Below are 18,885 nucleotides of genomic sequence, written 5' to 3'. Positions count from 1 at the left end.
TGAACTCACAACCCTGGGTTTAGCAGGCCAATGCTCAAACCACTGAGCTATCCCTCTTCCCCAAAAACAACTGTCACACAGAATGGCCCTCTCAAGGATTGAACTCAAAACCCTGGGTTTAACAGGCCAATGCTCAACCCACTGAGCTAGCTCCTCTTTCTCCCCTTCGCCCCCCCCCCCCCGCCCCCATAGAACAGGGACAGCACAATCATCAACAGGGTAAGCTTCTCCCATTGCCCCACTATCATGCTTCAATATTCCTCTTAGAGAGATGATTACTAGATATGAGGATAATTTAATCTCTATCCCCATTCAGTCCTTGGCATAGTAACAGCAACTTGCTAAAAAGGTGCTTGAGTGATGTGGACAGTTCTCCAGTAAAACCTAGACTGAGACTACCAAGTTATTTTACAAAAGCCACAAAACAACTATGATATGGTCTCTGTGGACTTTGGTCTCTGCTGCCCTTTCAAGGTATGTTTAGCAAACTGCACGCTTGAGGCTGGGAGGAACCCCTTTGTGCATGCTAGGATGAGGTGATGAAAAAGCAGGATCCTGCATCAACACACTCTTCTCTTTTTGTATTCTCAGGTGGAGAGTGTGTAACAGCCATTCCATACCCCTAATCATATTTGTTGCTTGTCTGAACCTTTTCCAATACCAATATGTCTTTTTTGAGATGGGACGACCACATCTGCACACAGTATTCAAGATGTGGGCTTACCATGGATTTACATAGAGGCAAGATGATATTTTCTGTCTTATTGTCTATCCAGTGGTGAGCTAGAGCCGGTTCGCACCGGTTCGCACAAACTGGTTGTTAAATTTAGAAGCCCCTCTAAAAGGGCTTCTAAAATTTAACAACCAGCCAAAAGTGGCGCCTTAGGTGCTGACTCTCTGTGGGTGCTCCAGGCTTGGAGCATGCACTGGGAAAATTTGATGGGTGCAGAACACCCCGCCCTGCCCTGTGCCCAGCCCCAGCTCCCCTCACCTCCGCTCCACCTCCTCCCCTGAACGCACCGCTCCGCTCTGCTTCTCTGTCCCCCCCGCCTTCCCACAAATCAGCTGTTCACGTGGGAAGCTGGGGCAGGCTGAGAAGCAGGCGGCGGCTTCGCGCTCAGGCCCAGGGAGGTGGAGGCAAGCTGGGGCAGGGGGGCGTGAGGAGGGCCACCCGTGCTTCAGCAGGTAACCCGGGGAGGGGGGCACAGGAGAACCGCTCCCCGCCCCAGCTCACCTCTGCCTCCCTGGGCCTGAGGACAAAGCCACCGCCTGCTTCTCAGCCCTCCTAGGCTTCCCGCGCGAACAGCTGATTCGCAGGAAGCCGGGGGAGGGGGCAGAGAAGCAGAGTGGGGCGGCGCTTTCAAGGGAAGTGGCGGAGCGGAAGTGAGCTGGGGCCGGGAGGGGAGCCGCTCCCCCTGGTCTCCCCCTAGCTACGCTCCTCTGCCCCAAGGTGCCAGAGGGACCTGCCGGATGCTTCCTGGGAGCTGCCCCAGGTAAGCACCGCCGGGACTCCCTGGCAGGTCACTCTGGCTCTTAGGGATGGGGTGGAGTGGGATGGGCACCCACTATGGTGGCCTACAAGACCCTCCTGCCCAGTTCTGGGGGCAGTCAGGGGACAGGGGGGCATCAAGGAATGCGGGGGGTTGGATGGGGCAGAAGTCCCCAGGGGGCGGGAGTGGGCAACAACCCCCTTATGGGGTGAGGAGGGAACCAGTTAAGATTTTGGCAGCTCATCACTGTCTCTAGCTCTTTCTTAATGATTCACAAGATTCTGTTAGCCCTTCTGAAGGACTAATGTAGAAAAACCCCTGCCACAATGCTGGAGCTTTATCATGAGTCTTGCAATCAGTTGTTGTTTTTCAGTTGCTGGCAGCGGCAGGCTGCGTGAGCATGCTCGCTTTAATTTAAAAAACAAGTCTGGTTCAAGTGCTCAGGGCTGTTGAGGGAAAAAAACCTTGAACTTAAAGTCACAGAAAAAGAACAAAGCGGTACAGAGTCCTGTGGCGCCCTCGTAGACTAACAGACGTCTTGGAGCATAAGCTTGTGGGGGTCGATACCCCCTTGGTCGGAGGCATGTACTGGAAATTTTCAGAGACAGGTATAAATACGCAAGCAAGAATCTACATTTTTTTTCCTTTTTCTTTTTTTGAGTGCCTGTTTTTGAAGCCAAGCCCCTGACTCTTTTTTTTTGTGGGGGGGGGAATCTGACTCATGACTGGCCTGGAAGTGGCAATATCAAGATTTTGAAACTTCAGTGTCTGGACACAAAGTGGCATCGCCCCCTAGGCCCTGCTCCTGCCGCCCACAACCCTGGGGCAGTGGTCACAGGCAGGTCCCGCCCTGGGACTAGGGGAGGAGGCTCTGTATTCGCTTCCCATGCCCTGGGCCGACAGGGCGCGGCCACTAGAGGGCGGGGGTTGCGTTTTGATTTTGATCCCTCTACCTCCCCGTAGTTCGCAAGATGGCGGCGGCCGGGGACGTGCCTGTGCGGATCTGTAACCAGGAGATTGTCAAATTCGACTTGGAGATTAAAGCGGCGGTGCAGGTACCATCATCCGCAACCCCCGGGCCCATTTCCTGTGGCCCCCCCCCCCCCGCCCGGCACCTTCCTGAAGAGGGGTCAGCGCCCCCTGGCCAGTCCGGCTCCCTACTCTCCCGCCACCGCGCCCCCACCCCGGGGCAGCTGGGTCGGTCTGTGTGTGGGTGGGGGGGCCACCCGGGGGCAGCTGGGCCCAGCGCCCGGCCCTCCCGCCCCACCCGGGGAGGGGTCACCGCTGGGGAGTTCCCTCCGCGCCCGGCCCTCCCGCCCCACCCCTCCCAGTAGGTGGAGGGGTCACCGCTAGCAGCTGGGCTCAGCCCGCTGCCTTCTTGCCACATCCAGGGTGGGTGTGTCGCCTCTGGGGAGTTGGCCCAGTGCCCTGACCTCTTCCCAGTCCAGACACCTCTCCCAAGGACTTGATCCTTCCCCGCCCACCACCTAGGGTCTTTGCAAACAGATACGTGAGCGCATGTCTCTGTGAACCTCTCTGCCATGGTCATGTCCTTTGGAGGCTTTGGAGAGCTGGCATTTAGGAGCCTGCAGGTCTTATGTGGAAGGGAAGTAGAAATGTTAGTTTAATTCTCTGGTGCCTGGTCCTCAGATGTGCCCAGGCTAACTGATTTTCCCAAACTGTGCCAGTTCTGCCCCACTAAAAGGTTAATAGAGCATTTCAAAACCACTGCCTGTGTGTTTGTGCAGTGCCTAGTGCAATGGGCCCTGTGTCCCTGGTGAAAAACAAAACAAAAACATAATGCTGATAATGTTTACATCAACCCCAAAGAGGAATCCCCTTATTCATCTTTAATCACATTGCAAACATTCACAAATTGAAAAGTCCTACGTTTCTGACTGTATGCCATTCAGCGGACACCCTTCTCAAAAATTAATTAAATAAATTAATAAGCAAATTAAATTACATTACCCATCAACGGCTTCTAACCTGTCTGTTATTTCTTTTAGGATATCAGTGATTGTCAAGGGCCCTTAAGTGTGCTTACAGAATTAAATGCCAGAGTAAAGGAAAAGTTTCAACATTTACGTCTCAGAATACAGGTGAGGCATAACATAACGACAAAAATGAGATGCTGGCAGGTAACAGTAACAGTGTTAATGGTGCTTCGTAATAGGGTTTGCCTGGATTTTCTAGAGAAACAGAAGTTTTATTTGCCTGTGTGTTAGGTAGAATGAAGGTTAAAATGTATCAGGGTGACACTGCAGTACTAGTATCTTGGAGCCATTTATAAACCGTAATATTGAGAATTTCTAATTGTTTATGTATTGAGCATGATAAGTAAAAATCGTTAATTCTGGGGTCTCATCCCACAAATATGTGTCTTGCAAGTATACCTTTCTTCGCAATTGATGGAGTCTAAGATGACAAGTTCTGCAGAAATTAAATTTACTTTTAAAAGAAAAATTAAATTCCTAAACACTAGTTACAGTGGTAACCTTCCAAATGGGCTGATACTCATAGCTTTCTCTAAAATCAGAAGAGGAAAACTGGCATGATTCTTGTCACTTCCATTGTTGCCAATAGTCTGCTGAAAAGCAGCAGTGAAGTTAACCTGCCAGTCTACTTATTGGTCTGTGTTCTCTGGCTGATGTGAGAGAGAGTTGATTCTTGTCTTGTTATTGGGGACCTTCAAGAGCCAACTGGTTAGGATGCACATGACTAGTCATTCTAAACTAATCTAGATCCAAACCAAGGGTATCAGCAGTATCAAGTTAGTTATCCTCTCTGGTGGAGAAAAAAGTAATGATTGTAGATGGTGACAGCTTATGCTCAGATTTTAGTATGTCTGCTTTTATATTGAAGGAGCTTGAGCAGATGGCTAAGGAACGAGATAAAGAATCAGAGAAACAAGCTTTACTCCAAGAAGTAGAGAACCATAAAAAACAAATGTTCAGGTAGGTAAAGATGGTGACAGCATGTACGGATTCTTCATTTAATCATACACACTTAGGATCTCAAAGCACTTTACAAAAGTGGGTGAGCTTCATTACCCTCATATTACAGATGGGGTCACCTAGGTCAGTGGTTTTCAAACTGTGGGTCGTGACCCAGTACTGGGTCATGGAATGTAAGGCATTGGGTCGTGGCAGCTCTGGTCAGCACTGCTGACTGGGCCATTGAAAGTCCCGTCAGTGGTGCTGCCCTGCTAAGACAGGCTAGTCCCTACCTCTTCTGACACCACGCTGCGCCCCAGAAGCGGCCAGCAGCAGGTCCGGCCCCGAGGCGGGAGGCCACGGGGCTCCGCGCGCTGCCCCCATGCCGAGCACCAGCTCCACACTCCCATTGGCCAGGAACTGCTTGCACACTTCTGCTTAGGAGCTGGACCTGCTGCTGGCCGCTGCCGGGGCGCAGCAGAGTCCGCGGTGCCAGGACAGGCGGGAAGCCTGCCTCTGCATCCTGGCTGCGCCGCTGACCGGGAGCCACCAGAGGTAAACCCGCACCCCAACCCTGAGCCCCACTCCTCATCCACAGCCCCACACCAGACCCGGCACCCCCAGCCTAGAGCCCTGACCCCCTCCCACACCCCAAACCCCTGCCCAGAGCCCCCTCTCACACCTCAAACCCCTCATCCCCAGCTCTGTTGGGTCGCGGGAATCAACAATTTTCTTCAACTGGGTTGCCAGAAAAAAAGTTTGAAAATCACACCTAGGGGAAGTGACTTGCAAAAGGTCACCGAGTAAATCAATGATAGAGTCAAAAATAGAATTCAGATCTCCTGAAGCACAGTCTCTTGTTCTAATCTCCGAGTTGTATTTTATATATATAAAACACAAATAGAATTGTGTTTCTGTCAAATAGAATTGTTTGAATAGTTATTCTTGATGACACTCAGAAGAGGGATGGAATGTAATTAGATTTTCAACAGCTTGCACGATATTCTTCCTTGCCTTGCTCTCTAAACATACAGAAGAGGAGAAATGTATGAGGGAATGGGATATTTCTACTCTTAGCATGATGTAGAAGTAGGTTTCAGAGTGATAGCCGTGTTAGTCTGTATCAGCAAAAACAACGAGGAGTCCTTGTGGTACCTTAGAGACTAACAAATTTATTTGGGCATCAGCTTTCGTGGGCTAGAACCTACTTCATGCATCTGATGAATTGGGTTCTAGCCCACGACAGCTTATGCCCAAATAAATTTGTTAGTCTCTAAGGTGCCACAACGACTGCTCGTTGCTTTTATGTAGAAGTAGTTCACATAATATATCTTACATGTTGATTGTTACTGATAAGCAGGTGGGATGTTGTTGGGGTGTGGTATTTATTTGTGCCCAACTGCCTTCTATTTGGCTGGCACCTGAAAATCTTTCTAGCTTTGCGAACTGTCGCCATCATTCTAAAACATTGTACACTTGTGATTTCAGCAATCAGACAGCTTGGAGAAAGGCAAATCTAGCTTGCAAAATTGCTATAGACAACTCTGAGAAAGATGAACTGCTGCAAAGAGGAGACCCATTAAGAAAAAGGTACTAAATCTTTCCTTTGTAATTAGAGAATTTAAACAATAGATGCTGTATCCAGTTATTCTAAAAAGAAATAGTAATACATTGTGTGTGTGTGTGTGTACTGTAAACTACATGGTTCCATTTAGAAAGTGGGTCTTTTATTGACACCTATTACCTTCTGTGTAAATAAAGGTGTGGTTGATTTGTAATATTCAGTTAAACTGTACATTCTCCCACTTTTGGCTTGTTAGGAAGGGGGAAATTGTTAGACTGCTCCAAAGTTTGTGTGGTTTACATCAAGTGTATCATAGACATAAAGTACAAGTTACAAATCTGCCTGATATCATTATTTCACACCAAGAATTGGATTGTTTTATATAATTTGTGAATTAAACACTTGTCTTATTTAATCGGCGAGGAACATCAAACTGGGTATAAAAGGTAACAAAGCAGTGGCTTTAATCACTGTTTCCATATTGTGTCATGAAATAGTATATTTGTGGATCAGCATCTGATGACACTTGGACCCCTTCTCTCAGCCACTGCCTAGTAACTGTCTCAGGGGCTGCTGCTCTAAAATTCAGTGACTTTGGGCTTTAGTGAGGATTTTGGGTGCACACTCAAATCAACTACCTCATTTGAATGAGCACATTAAAATAATATGTTTATGTGCTTTGTACATCTGAAGGCGACTATGGTTGGTGCCAAATTCCAGCTCTAAACACCCTATTGCTATCAGAAGCAGCAAGCATCAAACACCCCAGAGATGTGATTTTATTCCTTGCCATTTTATTTTTCCTTTCTTCCTTTAGAAAAACCACAAAGGAAAGCCTGGCAGAGAATGCAAGTAAAATTACAGAGAACCTGATGGGCATTAGCAGAATGATGTCTCAGCAGGTCCAGCAGAGTGAGGAGACCATGCATACGCTAGGTACAGATGCAACCCAAGTCTTTGGTTATGGATTATAAAAATTTGATTGAAATTAATAGGCAGCAGGTTTAAAACAACCAAAAGGAAGTACTTCTTCATACAACACACAGTCAGTCTGTGGAACTCATTGCCAGAGGATGTTATGAAGGCCAAAACTATCACAGAGTTCAAAAAAGCATTAGATAAGTTTGTGGAGGATAGGTCTATCAATGGCTGTTGTGATCCCATGCTCTGGGTGTCCCTAGCCTCTGACTGCCAGAAGCTCGGAGTGGACAACGGGATGGATGAGTTGATGATTACCTGTTCTGTTCATTCCCTCTTAAGCAACTGGCATTGGCCACTGTTGGAAGACAGGATACTGGGCTAGATGGACATTTGGTCTGACCCAGTATGACTGTTCTTATGTATAGGATTATTGCACTAGTCTTTTGCCTCTGGAGACCTGGGTTCAGATCTGTTTTAAAGGAGAATGATGCTCTATTCCTAGAGGTGACTCTTCCAGGATAGAGTGAGGAAAATTGGCAGAGTGCAGTGGAAACTTGCATTGCGCTGCCCATGATGAACTTATTTTGCAGATTCATAGACGACTTCTGTTGCAGTACTTTCAGTCAGTACCTGTCACCAGAACTAACATTTTCACACAAAACAGAGAATAACAACTGGCTGTGGCTTGGAGTTATATTTCAGACCATCCTCCTGACTGGTGGCAAGTTTTGTAAAATCGTCTAAGAAAAAGAAGAAAGAGGAAGAAGCTGATTGGAGACTCTTGGTTCTGTGTAAAATCTTTTCTGTGATATGAGATCACTGACATTCCACAGCAAATTTGATGGCAAAGCAACAATGTCAGGGACAGTTTGTTTGCCATTATTTTATACTGTTTTCCTAGCATACATGGTGTCATATCAAAGAAATACAGAAATATGATGTGTGGGTGTGTCTGTATAAATAGAGACACATACCCACACACAGAAGGAAGTTTAACATGGATACAAGAAGATTGCTTTTACCCAGCTCTCCAGCTGGGTTGACTAAGGCAGGACGAGATCAAGTGATTTGTACCCAAGGTCACATGCTGTGTCAGTAATGCATCTAGGACTAGGAACCCAGGACTTGGCCAGCTCTTTCCTTTAGATCCTAGAACAATAAATCAAGTGGGCTGTCAAAATTGGTGATTCATGAACCATTTAGAAGTCGGATGTGTGCCAGCTGGGCCTCTTATATTTGCTGTGCTTGGAGAGAGAAAGAAAGAGAGTGGGATTTAAAGGATAGGTTAGATAATGCAACTTTCTCTCCCTCACTATCTACCCCCATCTGGAGATGGCAGCTGTGCACAGTTCCTGCACGCAGAAAAAGTATGTTTCTTTTCCTTTTAAATAAGACAGATTTGGCAGTCACTCTGTCACCCATTTTCTGGCTGAATAGTGCTTACAGTTTGTCATGGGAGGAGCTATCAAAGATTGTCTGCTGTGAGAAAACCAGCTGTGGATTTTGAGTCTGTAGTTAGAATTTTAACATCTAAAAAATAACAGTCCTTTTTCCAGTATTTGATTGTGGAGCAAGGAAGCCATGCTTTGTCACTAACCATGGGAAACAACAACAATTTTCCCTTTGCCACTTGGATCAAGGACCTTTCTTTAAGGATGGGACATCAGAGTTTGTGATATGATGGATTATGATAATATTTCTTTCATAAGATATTGCATGCTCATATGAGTGAGCAGCACATTTGAAGTTTGACCTTTCTTTATTCATTTAGCTCTGTACAAATTCAGCTGCATTTTCTCAGTTACAGGATGTGGATTGTGCAAGAAAATGGAGACTCGGGCTTCTGCTTTTCATTATTTAGTAATCTGAAGAGAGAATTGTTTTGCAAAAACACAAACTAAAAAGCCCCTGTATGCCATGTCATTATTTTGTTATATTCTCAAACAAACTCTTTGTTCAATGGAGTCCAGCTAATACCCTCACCCTAAGATTAGAATTTTTACAGAGAAATTGTACATTTTTAAAAAAGAAAGCCAAATGTTAAAATGTTTGGAAGTGAACCATTAAGGGATCTGTTGAGGCCCTGACTGCTTCATCACTCTTCCTGACTTTCATCGAATTACTGTCCTGGCTCAGAGGGACACTTCTAGTGGTGAGAGAGCACTTTGGTTTCCATGACCATACTCAGATGTTGGCCTACACTGAAATTGCCAGTAATGGTGCCAGTTGTGATGGAAGTTTCTCTCTAGTAAGAATGGAGCTGAATCCACCAAACTTGTTTCACACAGACCTCAAAAGGCAATGACTTTTGTTCACAAGTGACCTGAACTAGATTTGATGATCCAGTAATCTAAGCATGAATGGTCCTGTATCCTGTTACCAGATCTGCAAACCATCCAGCCCTCCTAGTTTCTTTTGCTTTGTGTTTTTTTCCAAGGCATATTAGGGCTCCTGTGTGGTGAAAGATTCTGCAGGAACATGATCTGCATTGGTGTTACCGCTAGTCAGACTAACCCGTGGGGGTGTCACTATCTGTAGTTTCCTTTATGCATGTTTCCATTGTAAGATGCTTTGAAGCACGCTCAGCTGAAACTTTACACTTTCTCATTTCAGCCAATTCTTCACGAACCATCCTGGATGCGAATGAAGAATTTAAGTCCATGTCGGGGACAATACAGTTGGGGCGAAAGCTCATTACAAAGTACAACCGCAGAGAACTGACGGATAAGCTGCTCATTTTTCTCGCCCTGGCCTTATTTTTGGCCACTGTGCTCTACATCCTGAAAAAGAGACTCTTTCCATTTTTGTAAAATTCCAAAGCACGTGGACCACCAAATATTATGAAAGACCAGAAAGAGAGATGGGGTAATAATAATAAGGGTCGGTATAACTGGTTTCCGGCACTGTTCTAGCTGAAAGAGGGTTAGAGCAGACAGGTCTTTATATGGTATAAATGGAGTACAATACCTGGCTAAGATATCAAGCAAGCTTGCTCGCACAGGTAGGGGCCGAAGCAGAAAGAATGAGGTGGACAGAAGTAACACCCTTTTCTCTGCTGGGTTGGGGAAACAGAGAAGCAGTTGGTGATCATGGCAGGTGCTAGTCTTAATTTTCAACCCTTCTCCCATCTCAGCATGAAATGACCTGTTACTTAACAGTCTGATCAGGAGGTGCCTTATCAGCTGCATGTAAGATGATGAGGAATGTGAGGAGAGAAAAGAGGATGGAAGCAAATAAAAAAAACCCAAACTTAGATACATTCCTTTAATAAACTATTTATAGTGTCTGCGTAAATTGAGTCTTATTTAAAAGGAGGAATTACATCTGTATTGAAGGAGACCGAATTGTATATACAAGGTCTGTCTTACTTTAAAACTGAATCTGCCTTTGACTTACAAAAATGGCTGCTGCAGGAATGAAATTAAATAAGTAGCTTTAGAATGAAAGCTGTCATGCCACCTTTTCACAAGGCGAGTTCCAAAATGTAGTCTTATAATATGGGAAATACATCTTGTGCCTTCTTGAGGCCAAAGTTACTGTGTTTCTTTGAGAATGTAGTTCAGATATATTCTGTGGCTTCATTTCAGGTCTGCACTTGGAGGACTCCAGTTGATATTTGAGTAGAAAGGCCCATTTGCCTTGATTCAGCACAGCTTTGTGATGCTGACATTTCCTCACTGCTGGATAGAGAATTCCTGCCATACTGTTAGTGTAAGAGGCATAGGAATGTATTTCATGTGATCAATTCCTAAGGAGTACTGTGAAGTTACAGAAAAGGGATTTCAGTTGGGGATACAAAAAGAACTTAGAAAAATCATAGCAAAAAATTATACATTTCTTAACATGAACCCTAGAGATCGCTTGAAGTAGATCTTTGGTCATCATTACATCTCTTGAAATTTGAAAAAGAATTTTGTATTGATCAAAAGACCAAAGCACAAACAAGTCTCTATTATAGCTCTTCTTACTGGTGCAATATTGTATTAAAAGCACATTGTCAAGGAAATTTTTCTGTAGTCTTTTGTCTTAGTTTCCCTTTATACATTTCCTCTTAATATTTACATTTTCAGAGCTCACGAAAGCTTATGCTCAAATAAATTGGTTAGTCTCTAAGGTGCCACAAGTACTCCTTTTCTTTTTGCGAAAACAGACTAACACGGCTGTTACTCTGAAATCTTCAGAGTGCTGGCAACTTGTACATTTGAAAATGTTTCTTCCTTCCTCCTGTAGTTTGACCTTTTTTGATTGGCAAACTTGAGTTGCTTTCCCCTCCCCTGTGTTTTGAATGGAATAAAAATGAACGTGTCTGTTTGGTTTAACAGCACCATTATCAATATGCTGTACTCTGTGTAGCACCTTCTTATACCGAAAGAACTGTGAGCTGAACCTTCAACTGATGTCTGTGTAGCTCTAGGAAAAATATTTAACTGCTGCCTTAGCACCAGTAGGAACACCAAAAATGCTGGTTTTGTGCGGGGGTGTCTAAAACTGGTGGCTATTTTAAAAAAAAATCAATTGTTTAGAAGTTAAGTTAAATAAAAACCAAGGCCCTTCCAAATAGAATCCAGATGATACTTCCAGTTACATTTCAGTATTTTAGTGGATGTCAGATTTTTGGCTAAATCCAGCATGACATCCCTTTAAAGGTTAGGTTCCATTTGGGAAAGAGGAAGTGGCACTAACTCCTCAAGGTGGTCCTGTCTTGTAAAATTCCCTTATTAGATCTTATCAGGTGGCATAATTTCCCCTTTTTGCCAACTGTCGACATGGGTTTGAGTTTGTTAAGAAGTAGGATATAATGAGGGTGGACCAAAGTATATTATTATGATTTAAGCCAATGCGTATACACAGTTTCCATGGTGAGCAGGTACTGCCAACAGGGTATAGGAGCCATAATCTTTCATCAGCAGCTCCAAAAATAGAGGCCTCTAAGTGATGAGTTGGAAGAGCTGTTGCCAGTCCTTCATAGGGAGAAAAAGAAGGGATAACTATGCCAGCAGCTCTCCTGTTACATCCAGCAGAGGGCAGTAGTGTGTGCACATATAATGAGCCTTTCTTAAGAGGGGAATCATGAACTGTTTTTCATCCAGTCAGATCCTTTCTGTATCTTATCTAGGCATTTATATACCATCCATCTATCTAGTGTATGGTGTTTTATATTATTCCTCACTGAGGTAGTTGACTTGAAGCTTCCCAACTATAACTGCATCCTAGGGAACTCAAAGTTTAGAACAAAGTGATGGTAAGAATGTTCCATTCCTGAATAAAGGAGAAAATTCTTCATTTTCATCACAATTAGATGTATTTATTTTATACAGTAAATAGTTAAAAGTCCCATAAGGCTGCTTTTATATGTTTTATTAAAGGAGTTCTCATGAGCAGATTGAGGTTTGGTTCTTTTGGGCAGTAAAGGAAAGCATGAACTATTGTATTCTGTATGTAGAAGCATCAAAAATGTATACAACATCATAACTAAATGAAAGTGGTCTCTGTCCTTGACATTGAAAAGCACTGCTTAAATATAGTATGTTCTAGCTGATCCTCTGTGCTGCAGAGTGTCTGACTTCTGAATTAGTAATGCATTACCATCTTATACACATTTAAAGAAGTCAAAAGAATTCTCCCTTCCAGCCTGCTAAATTTCTGGACCAGCTGTAGCAGTTTTCCTTTATTGATTTGACTTGCTTTGGGAGAAATGGTCTTGTGTTCTAAAAGCACAATGCCTGCAGGTGGTCAAACGTTACAGCTGATTCAATGTTTCCTTCCTAATGTGAGAGCAGTATAAAAATAGATCGCTCTTAATCTTTGAGATAGTGGAATGCTGAGCAGACAGTAGAACCATGCTGTAAGTAATGATGGAGTGCAACTGTCCCTGCAGGAAGTTTGTGGTTTATCTGCTTTGCCCTCTCAGTACAGAAGATAAATGTTTCTTATAAAAGAAATGGCCTCCGCAGGGCACTGTGGGATTCAATAACTTCTGTTTTATAAGGAGTTCAGACTTTCCTGATGGAGATTGAAAATGTAGCAATTTAGTAAAAATCCATTGTTAAATGCATCTTTTCCTGTTTCTCTCTGTTGGCTTTGTGACTTGATATTACTGAGTTGTAGATCCCAGAAGTAGGCAACTAGAATATCATAGGAATAAAAAAATGGCCGACTCTACAATTATGAACCCTTTCCATGACATTAGCTTTCATTTTTAAAAAAAAGTTTCTATTCTTTTTTTACTGTGAAAATAGTTGCCCTCCCTCTGTAAATCAGTATTAGATTTGTAGTCCCCAGAAGCAGGGGGATTTATACTAGTGCAAAATGGTCATACGGCAGCCATGAACTAGACCCTTTGAGAGAGAGTGAGCTAGCACATGATCTGCCCTTTGCCCCGAGTCTTCTCCCGTTATGCCATTCCCTCACTCCTTGATTTTCAAGAACTTTTATTCTACAGACCATCAAGAATGGTGCCAGACCACTAATGGACTACAAACTATACAATAAGAATATTATTGATGTAATATTAAGGTGGAATGTAATGCTCTCCAGAAGTGTGGAATGAAGTCATTATATTCCAAATCATCACAATTTAGGTGATAATTAGAGGAGGCCTTTTCCCCAGTAACAAACCTATGGAACAGCTCAGCTTTGGCTTCCCCAAAGGCTATGACTAGAACAATGACACTCAAGACAGTGAAAATTAAATCCTTTTGGGGACATAAAATGTGATTTACTTAACGCACTGTACATGGCACCTAGGTACTATGGTGAGCACTTAGCATTACAAAAATAAAGAGATATATGTAATAGAAATGGGTCAGATGCACTCCTGTAATTTAGACTGTCTGCCACAAGATGTGTATCAGTCACTGTAAGCTGGCAGCATGACTTACTGTAGTCAAGCTTTTTCTTCAAGAAACAGTGTTTCTGGTAAGAAATTGAAGCCAGTTAACCTGAGCAAAAGCTAAATAGAAAAGCTCCCTAGAGTTTAACCCACTCCTTTGGCCCTGGCTATGGAGACCTATCTGTCCAAAAGCATTGTCTTTCCTCAGTGTAACAGGGTGGCTTGTGATTGGGCTGAAGAGTCTGGGGCTAAGCCAGTCCTTATTACAAGATGAGACTGAGAGGAATCAGGAGATTCTAACTGAAAAGACAGGGCAGGGGTGTGGCTGAGAGAGGGTTGTTGAGGCTGCCCCAGGTAGAAAGTTCGGGGATGTTCAGGAAACAGAAACCTGAGGAGATGTAGCTAGCAAGCACAGGCATAGTTTGACTTCCATATTTGGGGGAGGGGGGTGGCTCCAGTCCAGCCAACGGGGCAGCGTATGGGGGAGGAGGGGAAATTCTGTTCCGGCCCACAGGGGCATCATTTCAGATTTCCAGGGGAGGGAATCAACTTTAGCCATGATTCCAGGAGCTACTGAAGCAACTGAATACTGTATTTTTGTATTTTTATTTTTGCAGATAACTTAGAAATTATCTGGCAAGAGCACTGTATCTAATTCCTATCTCAAGAAAGAAAATTGAATAAATATTAGACCCACTCAGCTCTAATACTAACGTGGTCTGACATCTTGTGGCAAATCACTTAAGGGACACTGGTTTGGTTTAAAATTGTAATGTATATTCTCTCTCAGATACTCTTACTAAAGTCAAAAGAGACCATCGTGATTGTCTAGTCTGACCTCCTGCATGTTGCAGGCCACAGAACATCACCCACTCACCCCTGTAATAGACCCCTAACCTCTGGCTGAGTTACTGAATTCCTCAAATCATGGTTTAAAGACTTCAAGTTAGAGAATTCACCATTTACACTAGTTTAAACCTGGAAGTGACCCATGCCCCATTCTTCAGAGGAAGCGAAAAACCACCAGGGTCTCCACCAATCTGACCCAGGGGAAAATTCCTTTCTGAACACTAATTTGGTGATCAGCAAGATCCTGAGCATGTGGGCAAGATCCACCAGGAAGATACCTGGGAAAGAATTCTCTGTAGTAACTCAGAGCCCTCCCCATCTAGTGTCTCATCTCTAGCCATTGGGGATTTTGGCTACAGGCAGTCGCCGATGAGCCATTGTAGGCAGTCCTGTCATACCATCCCCTCCATAAACTTATCAAACTCAGTCTTGAAGACAGTTAGGTTTTTTGCCCCCTCTGCTCCTCTTGGGAGGCTTCTCCAGAATTTCACTCTCTGATGGTTAGAAACCTTCACCTAATTTCAAGCCTAAACTTGTTGATGGCAACTTTATATCCATTTGTTCTGGGGTCCACATTGGTACTTATTTAAGTCCTCTCCCTCCTTGGTATTTATCCCTCTGATACATTTATAGAGAGCAATCATATCTCCCCTCAGCCTTATTTTGGTTAGGCTAAACAAGCCAAGCTCTTCGAGTCTGCTCCCATAAGGTAGGTTTTTTCATTCCTCAGATCATCCTAGTGGCCCTTATCTGCACCTGTTCCAGTTTGAATTCCTCTTTCTTAAACATGGGAGACCAAAATTGCTCACAGTGCAACCTCCAGATGAGGTCTCCCCAGTGCCTTGTATAATGGTACTAACACTTCCCTGTCTCTACCGGAAATACCTCACCTGATGCACCCCAGGACCGTGTTAGCCTTTTTCACAGCCACATCACACTGATGGCTCATAGTCATCCTGTGATCAACCAGTATACCCAGATCTTCCTCCTCTGCATCCAATGAAGTGAGCTGTAACTCACGAAAGCTTATGCTCAAATAAATTGGTTAGTCTCTAAGGTGCCACTAGTACTCCTTTTCTTCCTCCTCTTCTGTCACTTCCAACTGATAAAACCCTATCTGACAGCAAAAATTCTTCTTGTTAGTCCCTAAATGCATGACCTTACACTTTGCACTATTAAATACTCTATCATCCCATTTCTATTATTCCAGTTTACAAGTTCATCCAGATCTTCTTGTATGATATTCTGGTCTTCCTCCATATTGGCAATACCTCCCAACTTTGTGTCATCTGCAAATTTTATTAGCACGCTCCTACTTTTTGTGCCAAGGTCAGTAATAAAAATGTTAAATAAGATTGGTCCCAAGACTGACCCTTGAGGAACTCCACTAGTAACGTCCCTCTAGCCTGACAGTTCACCTTTCAGTATGATCCACTGCAGTCTCTCCTTCAGCCAGTTCCTTATCCACCTTTCAGTTCTCATATTAATCCCCATCTTCTCCAATTTAACTAATAATTTCTCATGTGAAACTGTAACAAATGCCTTACTGATATCCAGGTAGATTAGATCTACTACATTTCCTTTGTCTAAAAAATCAGTTATCCTCTCAAAAAAAGATATTAGTAACCTCTTGAATCCAACAATTGTAGAAAAATCTACAATTACTTTCTATCATTTAGGCTACTTACTTTTTGATGAAGTGAGCTGTAGCTCACGAAAGCTTGTGCTCAAATAAATTTGTTAGTCTCTAAGGTGCCACAAGTACTCCTTTTCTTTTTGCGGATACAGACTAACACGGCTGCTCTGAAACCTTACTTTTTGCAGTTCACCAAGGTTGGAACAGATCATTAACTTTAGGAAACATCCTAACAGCCCTTTCTTATCTTAATCGCCTGTTAATCACTCTGTTTTCGGACTCCCTGCCTTAGGGGTCCAAGCTGGGAGAAGTCTCTTCTGCAGAACTCATTACATTGCACACTCAGGCTGCCTGCCTGACACTTGCAGTTTGCAGGGGGAGGGTGTAATGCCCCTCCCTGCCCCTTGCCCCCAAAACACCATCCATGCTAGCAAGTATGGCTCCTGCAGAAACATTGAACTATGACCCACATCTGAGGAAGAGGGCTGGAAACCCCCCAATTAAGGGAAGAGAGAAAGAGCGAGACCCTGAACTGGTGTTGGGGTCTGGAGGGTCCAGTGCACCTGAGGACTAAATAAATTAGAGTCTGGGTGGGGAATGTTTTAATTTTCCTTTGGACTCCGTGGAGTTTGTTTAAGGAGACCCGTGAAGGAGAAAACAGAGGTGGGGTACCGCAGAGGTACCCCTGGCCACGAGGGGTGCTTGGGAGGCAATAAGCCCCCACACCACAGTGCATTGTCTCCCAAGCCTTTCTTATGCACACCTGTGCAAGAGGAGGGGGAAACTGAGTTGAGATTAAACCCTTGTTCATGAGGGGCTTGATAACATCTACACCCCGTCAGAGCATTTATTTATATAGTGCTACCTGTGTGATCACTGCTTTATAGATGACTAAGAAGACACGATCTCTGGCCAGAAAAGAGTAAGGTGACAAGGTACAGACTGGATGAAGACAACAAAAAGTCATGGGAGTTACTATTGGGATTTTAGACCGGTGTCTTGATAGCAACATGATTTTTATTTTGTTTGCATTGTTCTGTCTAATAATGCCTCACCTCAGTGAGGTCTACAGTCCAGGAAGATATAAGTATTGCAGGTATCTCCGGGCTCCTTTATTAGCAAAAACAATGTTTGAAGCTAATTAATTATCAAGCACGCACAGTATTGTAAATGATTATTGACCAAAAGCTGCAGTTTCATTTAGAGCTGTGTTCTGCTCTCCTTTCCCCAGTATGCCTATCAGAGGGAAATCCTAATTCAAGGACAGCTGTACCTGTGACTTCTGAGCAGGGGTCCATAACATCCTTAATTTCTTCCCCCACATTGATACATTGTAACAACTTGGGCAGTTGCAGGGTCAGGAGTGAAATATCTGGGAATTTCAATGCATATTTTCCTCCAAATGTTGAGGATTTCTGGACTTTTTCTAATTCTACAAGCTCATACATGTGGGCTGATCCTTGCTCCCATGCAGAGCCTAAATTAACTTCAGAGGAGCTCACAGGCAGACTACTACAGTTGAGATTGATGCTGAAGAGAAGGCTGTGTACAGAGGGATGTATCCAAAGGGAAACTGCATGTCCTAGGACATTGAAATAGCTCTTTCTGAACCACTTCTGAAAATCTGTGTTTCCATGAGGGGAGGAGTGTATTTCAAATGGCTTCCTAGGAGACTACAATTCTACTGAATTAGAATCTGGAGGAAATAAATAGAAACAGTTCCAGTGTAGCTATGCTGAAGAGCCTGAGGTTTTACTTGATTTGTAAAATCACTGCGTCTGAAGCATTATTTGACTTCAGTTATAGAGCAGACTGATATAAAAACAGTGTAGGGATAACTCTGAATGGGAGAGAATAAATTATGTGGAAATTGAATATGATATTTAAACAAATTGAAGGAAAAAATCTAGGTGCATATTTGAACGGTTTTTAAATGCTTTCCACATAATGGGCTTTACCAGAATGGAATGGTGAATTCATAGCTTGTAAACTTTTTAAAATGTCATCACTAAATGTGTGCGGCTGCTATCGCATGCCAAGTGGCCTAGAGACACATGCTAGCAGTAAGAGGGCTAGGCAAGTCAGGCTGGAATCTTTGGGGGCTGAGAATATCCAGGGTGCATGTGCATACTTGTCTGCAAATATGCAGAACTCCTTTTCAAGAGAGAGGAACAGTCAATCCAGCATGTTGCTTTGCCTTCATTTTTTGTTGCCTGAGATCCCCCAAATGAAAAAAAAAAAAAATCTGGCAAATACAGGTTATGCAGCGTCTTTAAAATTCTTTGTAGCGGTAGAGTGCACCCAGCCATTAATCTTTTTGAATAATTTCTAGCTGAATTTTTACCAAGTTTCTAGTTCTTGTGAGCTACTATGTAACCATTCATTCATAGTATGGTATGTGCAATGAGCCAAATACATTGTAAACCCAAGGTGGCATCTGCAATAATGGAGGTGATTAGAGATATAAGCATCAGGGGTTAAATACTGAGACTTCCTTCTAATCTTTGTGGGATTGAGGCAGCCCTTCATCCTTCTCAGGTAGGTTAGATAGATAGGAAGCTCCTAAAGAAGAGAGCTTCAACGTTCAGTTCATATCCCAGGACACTTACAATAAATGTGTGTGTTCTCCACTGTCCTTGGTCAACATTTCCCTTTAC

The 18,885-nt window shown here is 43.6% G+C and overlaps 1 protein-coding gene across 4 annotated transcripts; it reads left to right on the top strand.

The window, feature by feature from the left end:
- The first annotated feature begins 1,072 nt into the window (after nucleotides 1-1,072).
- BNIP1 (BCL2 interacting protein 1) lies at nucleotides 1,073-10,917 on the top strand. Of its 4 annotated transcripts, none has more exons than XM_043552819.1 (7): nucleotides 1,073-1,185; nucleotides 2,454-2,545; nucleotides 3,500-3,592; nucleotides 4,356-4,447; nucleotides 5,915-6,016; nucleotides 6,808-6,926; nucleotides 9,525-10,917. In XM_043552819.1, the coding sequence occupies exons 2-7, from the start codon at nucleotides 2,462-2,464 to the stop codon at nucleotides 9,719-9,721; spliced, it is 687 nt and encodes a 228-aa protein (XP_043408754.1). In that variant the 5' UTR covers nucleotides 1,073-1,185; nucleotides 2,454-2,461; the 3' UTR covers nucleotides 9,722-10,917. The 4 variants fall into 4 exon arrangements, with proteins under 4 accessions (XP_043408754.1, XP_007062423.1, XP_043408756.1 ...); XM_007062361.4 differs by lacking the exon at nucleotides 1,073-1,185 and adding an exon at nucleotides 1,213-1,493; XM_043552821.1 differs by lacking the exons at nucleotides 1,073-1,185; nucleotides 2,454-2,545 and adding an exon at nucleotides 2,954-3,096.
- The last annotated feature ends 7,968 nt before the right edge of the window (nucleotides 10,918-18,885 follow it).

Source organism: Chelonia mydas, chromosome 8, assembly GCF_015237465.2.
Source record: "Chelonia mydas isolate rCheMyd1 chromosome 8, rCheMyd1.pri.v2, whole genome shotgun sequence".
Taxonomy (NCBI): domain Eukaryota; kingdom Metazoa; phylum Chordata; order Testudines; family Cheloniidae; genus Chelonia; species Chelonia mydas.
Note: the sequence above shows the minus strand (reverse complement) of the source record. Positions and strands in the feature narration are given on the sequence as shown.

Coding starts and splice junctions, on each gene's coding strand:
- BNIP1 (XM_043552819.1), top strand. CDS start 2,462: ATGGCGGCGGCCGGGGACGTGCCTGTGCGGATCTGTAACCAGGAGATT. Junction 3,593..4,355: donor ATTTACGTCTCAGAATACAG/GTGAGGCATAAC, acceptor TTTATATTGAAG/GAGCTTGAGCAGATGGCTAA. Junction 6,927..9,524: donor GGAGACCATGCATACGCTAG/GTACAGATGCAA, acceptor TTCTCATTTCAG/CCAATTCTTCACGAACCATC.